Below are 6,595 nucleotides of genomic sequence, written 5' to 3'. Positions count from 1 at the left end.
GATCTATTAGATTTGCATATGTGAAACCCCCTGGTCTCACTATGTTAGTTAAATCTTTTTTGAGGATTATAAAATCGGTCACGTTTTTTAATACGATATTTGGAAGTTTTGTCTTACTCGGTTCTGGCGAGGTCTTGGTAGTTTGTGAGACGAGCTGAGATTCTGTTTGCACGAAAACATTGTCTTGTTCCTCCGTTGATAAAACTTGGAAACGATTTGGTGTTACGAAAAATTTACTTTTCTTCTTCAAGTGAATCAGGGAGTTTGTGGAGGTCGATGTGAGTTGTCTTTGTAGAGTTTTCCATCGATTTCTTTCTTCGAACAGTATTTTTGTTTAGAATAACAATTGGTGAAACCGTAGCCATTAAACGTTTTTAATGCCTCATTACGGTAGGTATAATTAAATGATAAGATACAATACGCGACGCATTACGAAACTAACTCCATTAACTTCTATCAATATCATATCTTATCAATTATTAATACAAGTGATAAGCACTTGTCCAAATCGGATAAGAGTGGACACGGCGTTTACCCTGTTGGTGTCGAGAAATATCACAATATTATGTTATATTATAATTTATAATTATGCTATAAAGTATAAACAAGTATACTATACTCTTACATTAATGGTCATTGCCAATACTTTGATCAAAATTTTAGCATTAAAAAAAAAGTTTTTGGGGGGATCTATCCCTCTAATCCCCTTCCCTAATTATGCCCCTGAATGGTTAAATAGATAATACTAATATTATGTGATCCAGTGGGGATCCAGTGGGGGCTAGGGACACAGGCCCCCAGACATTTTTTTTTTATAAATATAAATATTATCTATTAAATAACAAATAAACAAAATCTAAACTTCTTTTCACATTGTCGCTTTATATATTAAATCATCAATAATTTATTTATCACATTGATTACCTATACCTACTATTATGACAATATTTTTGAATTAAGAATTAATAGTATAATATTTTATTCGGTGACTTTTTGTCGCGATCTTTATAGTTGCTTCTTAATTGTGACTTTTTCTTGGTCCGTTTTATTACTATTTGGATTACGTCGGGCACTGGATCTGTCGGCTCATATTTTGGAAATGTTAATATCGTATTGTTGGAAATGATAATATCGTATATATTTTCGTGTGTATACTCTTGATTTTTAATCCCTCCATTATTCTGGTCCATTTTTGACTCGTGAATTGTGTCCCAATGTCGACAAGAATTTTTTGAAATAATCTCATGATTGGGATGTAGCCACTGGTAATCCTTTTGATAATTGTCTCGGTGGTGGCTTTATTTAAAAACAAAATTATACACTTGTGCGTTGGAACTAAGACTGACTGACATTTCGTGAACACGAATTTTTAAGTGTACAAACCGCGCATACCTATCTACGAGTTTTAGAAGAAATAAACTTAACAAATAGAGCACCGATAGCAATTGAAAAGACGAAACGAATCGAGAGAAACGAAAAAAGCAATAATAACGACCGACACTGCATTGACGACTCATTGATACATGACATCAATTTTCAGATTCATGGTTTTACACCTTATAGAACTAAGGAGAATAATTTTAACCAAAATAGTGGAATTGTAGTTTTTGTTTGAATAAAAATAAAATAGTTAAGGTAAGTGAAACTTTCACGGATAATTGTAATTGTTTAAATTTATGTTTACGTAATAATGAGGCATCACGTTAAATAATCGAAATGTATTTATTATTCACGTGACCTATCTTATTTTTATTCGGAATTATACTTTCGTATTGTGTTTACTCAGGTTAGAGTGTCAGACTATATAATTTCACTTTTGAACCATTACGAATTGCCAAGAACAATACTAAAATATTCAATAGTGTCAGAAGGATATTAAAAGTGGATATTACATTTTTTTGATGATGATTACTACGAATAAGACAATATAAGTACAATTTGCAACATTTGTAACAACTTTCAATTACCTACGTAATAAGTGTTTCCTAATTAGAAATTATATTTGAATAAACAATGATTTTGTTATTATTTTTACCGTCGATAAATTAGAGTGTCATGTAATAATTATTACATTGCTAATACGTTTAACATAAAGTAACTATTATTAATTCTACTTAAATTTCAGTTTTGGTAAAAAACTCTATAGAAATGACTTGTGTTTTTCATATAACATTAAGACCCATTTTATTTTTAATGAAGTGTATGGGTATAATTGATATTTCTTATACCATGGAATCAACTGGAGTATTGGTTGAGAATATAAACTCTACGTTTCCGGCATTTTTAGAAATATCACGGATGATAGTGTTATTGATATGCACTTATATTTATTTAAGTCAATACGACCCAGAATTTTATGTACTGCAAATTATAAATATTTTGAAATTTTGGAATGTAATTATCGCAGCAAGGCTATACAATTTTTGGATAATCAAGTAATTATTCATTATGTTTAAAAAAATATATAAATAACTCTATGATGTAGAATTTGCTTGTTTGTATTAAGTTAACTTTTCATAAATTTAATACGAAAAAGCTCATACATATACTATAAGATTTTATTCATTCGAATTTACCAACAATAATATTAAAAGTTAATTTGACATTTCCAAAAAAACTAATATAATTTAAGTTCAATTAACTTTATTTTATATCAATAAATCCATTCTGTTTTGTTGATGATTTTATATAGATTTAGGTAAACTATAATTTTTCATTAGGCAATGACAAATAGTTAAAATCTATACATATATCCTATAGGTACCTCTAACATTTATAACTAAAATTAGTATTTAATTTAAACAAACCAACGAAAAATGTAAAATTATTTTAAAAAAAATTTTTTAATAAAAATTCGTTTTATATTCTGCATACGGGCTTATTTTAATAAATAAATTACAGATTGTTTGATTTTAAAATAAATAGTAAATAAAAAAAATTTAAGGCGAATTTAAGCGAATGGACTTTTCATGCATTTATACCCATGAGCTGGTGAAAAATAAATATCTAGGTAGTAGTATAACCTAAACAAACGCTTTGATAATATTATGGGCAATCTATGTTGCTTTATAATAGATTGCATACCCCAATAATTAAGAGCACGTGATACTCGCAAGTGTAGTCTCCGTATTAAGAATGCGTGACTTGGTGTATTTTGCTGCTCAACAAAACACGTGTAGCTCCGTTAGTTTAAAATTTAGAAGCTAAGAAAAATATGTACAAATAATTTACAGTTTTAAAATACTCATAACTCGCTTTAAAAGTAAAATATAATAATAATCTGAGATTGAACAGTGTCAATTAATGACAGTGAATGAATACTTCAAGCACCATGATCTATCTAAAATTTTTATTTTTTTATTTTTCCGATTATTTTAAAGTGCATACAAATATTATTATAATACATACCCATAGATTATGTTAGATATATAATCCACGCTCTTAATTGAAGGTTAAACCATTTTGTCAGCTACACAATATAATATGTAGTCATAGTTCATACCAAATAACATACCTAATAGGCATGGCATAGATAAGAGAGAACATAATATTTACGACCTACCTACTACCTAGCTTTCAGTAGTATTAAAAATAAATATTACATATTTAGAAAATCAGTTGAATTTTTTTTCAATTCTCGTAACAGTTACTCGAATTAAATAATTCAGAGCAACATTTTATAGTGATAATTGGTAACATTAATTAAATTTTTGTTTTTAGATTTATCAATGGAATTATCGAGTTTGACCAAAAAATTGCACCACTTTCATCACATTTGTTGATCCCTCAGCGTTCATGGAAAAAAATAAAATGGGATATGATTATTATTTCATTATTCGCATACTTTATTGGATTTAAAATTGTACAGTTGTACTTTATTCCCTTGAAGGCTATAAGTATTGAATTTTTGGTACACCATATATTATTCAATATACCTTTTCTTATGGATTATGTGGTTGTGATATCTTTGTGTTTCTTCCTTCAAAATATATATGTCAGATTCCAAACGGTCAACGATCTTTGGAAATGTCTACCTGCCGACTTAGTCCCAGTCTCCAACCAATGGACACACATCGAAATTGTGCTTTTAATGGAAAACACGCGGTTGTTACACGCTGAACTCTGCGATTTGTTAAAAATGTTTTCTCTAGGTTACGGTCCAATGCTTTTGGGTTTCTTCATATTCAGCTTTATCAATATGCTTATCAGTGTTTATATAGTTCTCAACTTTGGTGCATTATTCAACAAAAATTCCATTACAAGTGTATTTAAAAAAATACTAGTGATGTTAATCTACGTACAATGTGTCACGTTTTCGATGTCCATTATCACATTTGTTTCATTCATAAACGAGAAGGTAACTTAAACTATTTTCGGCTGTTTCACTCTCATATTTTTACAACTTTTACCTTTATTCATATTCTAATTTTTATCTTCAATGCTTCATTAAAAAACTTAGATTCTATTCCCAGATTAAGTATGAAAAATAAAATTGAAAAATACCCAAAATACTAAAATTGTAACACTTAAGCTAAACTAATGTTCTGTGGTAACAGGTAGGTACTAAATTTGTTTTCTCATAGAGATAGCAATACATATTAACATAACCTACCTATCTATATTATAATTGCACTTTATGAGTCTATAGTTAATTGTTATACTTAAATGTATTAATAAGTTATCACGACTTAAATAAGCTGTGAAGTAGGAATAGAGTACCTACATATTTTAGATTCTGAGCAGAGTAATAAATATATTATTTTTAAAATTGTAATGATGAGTGTTATTTTTAAATTTTAAATTATTTATATTTTTATATTTAAATCTTTTTAATTTTTCGTCTGTCACCACGGTTTGGGGCAGAAAAACTGCTTTATTTTCTTAAACAGTATATTTTTCGTTTGGAAAGTGAATCTAGTTGGTGCATTCGGCGGGTCAAATTTTAAAAACAACATACAAATTAAGAAAAAGCTGGAATTTTTACGTTAAATCTGTTTTCCACAAGATCAATTTTGGTTTTTGGTGTAACTATAAAACAAAAGAACGTATATACATTACATTTTGACTGAATGTTTATATGAGCATTTCCTATACACCATAACAATTTTTCCAAATATTTTGACTTATTCAAAGTTATTTACGGATATTTTCAGTTTCCATTTTTTTTAGTTTTTTTTTCTATAAATACAAATAAAAGATTTGTTGGTAAAAAAAACATTAAAACTTAATAGAAGGCTCCTAGTAGATTGTTTCAAAGGCAAATTAAAAATAATTGAAAATCCAAAGTCACAATTTCTTTTTATACGCATTTAAAGTTCAAATATTGACAAAATACGTATTTCTCATGTAGCGATTTTGTTGTCAAGTGACCCACTTGTAACCTACTATACAGCAGAGCGACCCCCCACTTACCCACCTTTTTAATTTAATTGTACATAATTTATATTATTATAGATTAATTTTCCACCTGCAGTAGTCTGAATAAAAATATTGTTAATAATATGTGATAAAATTCTTATTAGGATCGTAGAATAAAATTGTAGGGATCTGCATACCAGTATAGGTACCTATAAGTATAGTATATTATTTTCTATAAATTTAAATAAATGCATTTTTCACCAGATCATAGTTGTTATAATTTGAAGGTTTGAAAAATTATGTATCTTAAAACTAAACATATTTATACAGAGATTGGAGATGGTATCATATCTACGATTATACCGAATTTCAAATTTACACCTGGACATAAAAAGACAAGTAAAATACATATTTTCTATTATTAGTTTCAATTTTATTACAGTAATTTTTTCGTAATTTTTCGTAACTTTTTATGTTTATTATTCAGATTAAAATGTTTATGAATCAAATATCAGTTTGCGATTCGGACCAAATTTCGGCATTTGGATTTTTTAATATTAATTTAAATCTCGTTACATCTGTAAGTATTCGTTATTTTATGGTCACCAATCATACAATAAGAATTGTATATTTCTATTTCGTCTGAGTTTGATGTATAATCGTTGTTTACCAACTTGAACCAATGTTTCTTAATCTCTTTATCTTCCGTATATTTTCCGTAAAAATCTTATATTTTGACTTACACTATTGAGTTACACAACTCTGGTGGATTCATTGATCTGATCATTAGAGTCTAATGTGTTAATAATAAAAAATGTCAGACAAATGTATTTTGTATTACCTACGTTCTTTATTTTTTGGTCTGTATTATTACTATACTTGATTTCTAATTTTGTTTGTTTATTTACAGGTACTTGTATTATTGATTAGTGGAACTACCACGTTGATACAAATGAAAGATCACCCAATAATACTGAAACTAAACAACGACACATATTCTTTTTTCAAAAATTGAAGTGTTTGAAAATAAAACAAGTGAATATTATATACCAGTTTATCTCCGTAGTACCTAGTTTTTAAAATATTAAAATATAATTATTTGCAAAATTATTCAATAAAATAATATTATTTATCGTGTACACATAATTTGAAGGAGGGAGAAATAGCAAATAGTAAATACATTGAAACTGAGAATCATAAAATATATTTTTCAGTTTATAAATTAAATATGAATTAT

At 27.6% G+C, this 6,595-nt stretch overlaps 1 protein-coding gene across 1 annotated transcript; it reads left to right on the top strand.

Annotated features, from left to right (window-relative positions):
• The first annotated feature begins 2,088 nt into the window (after positions 1 to 2,088).
• On the top strand, positions 2,089 to 6,373 carry LOC107883107. Its single transcript, XM_016802570.2, has 5 exons — positions 2,089 to 2,435; positions 3,721 to 4,357; positions 5,689 to 5,757; positions 5,846 to 5,938; positions 6,269 to 6,373. Exons 1-5 carry the CDS (start codon positions 2,149 to 2,151, stop codon positions 6,371 to 6,373), a joined length of 1,191 nt encoding a protein of 396 aa, XP_016658059.1. The 5' UTR covers positions 2,089 to 2,148.
• The last annotated feature ends 222 nt before the right edge of the window (positions 6,374 to 6,595 follow it).

Source organism: Acyrthosiphon pisum, chromosome X (genome assembly GCF_005508785.2).
Source record: "Acyrthosiphon pisum isolate AL4f chromosome X, pea_aphid_22Mar2018_4r6ur, whole genome shotgun sequence".
Classification (NCBI taxonomy): Eukaryota; Metazoa; Arthropoda; class Insecta; order Hemiptera; family Aphididae; genus Acyrthosiphon; species Acyrthosiphon pisum.
This window is presented reverse-complemented; position numbering and strand designations above follow the sequence as displayed.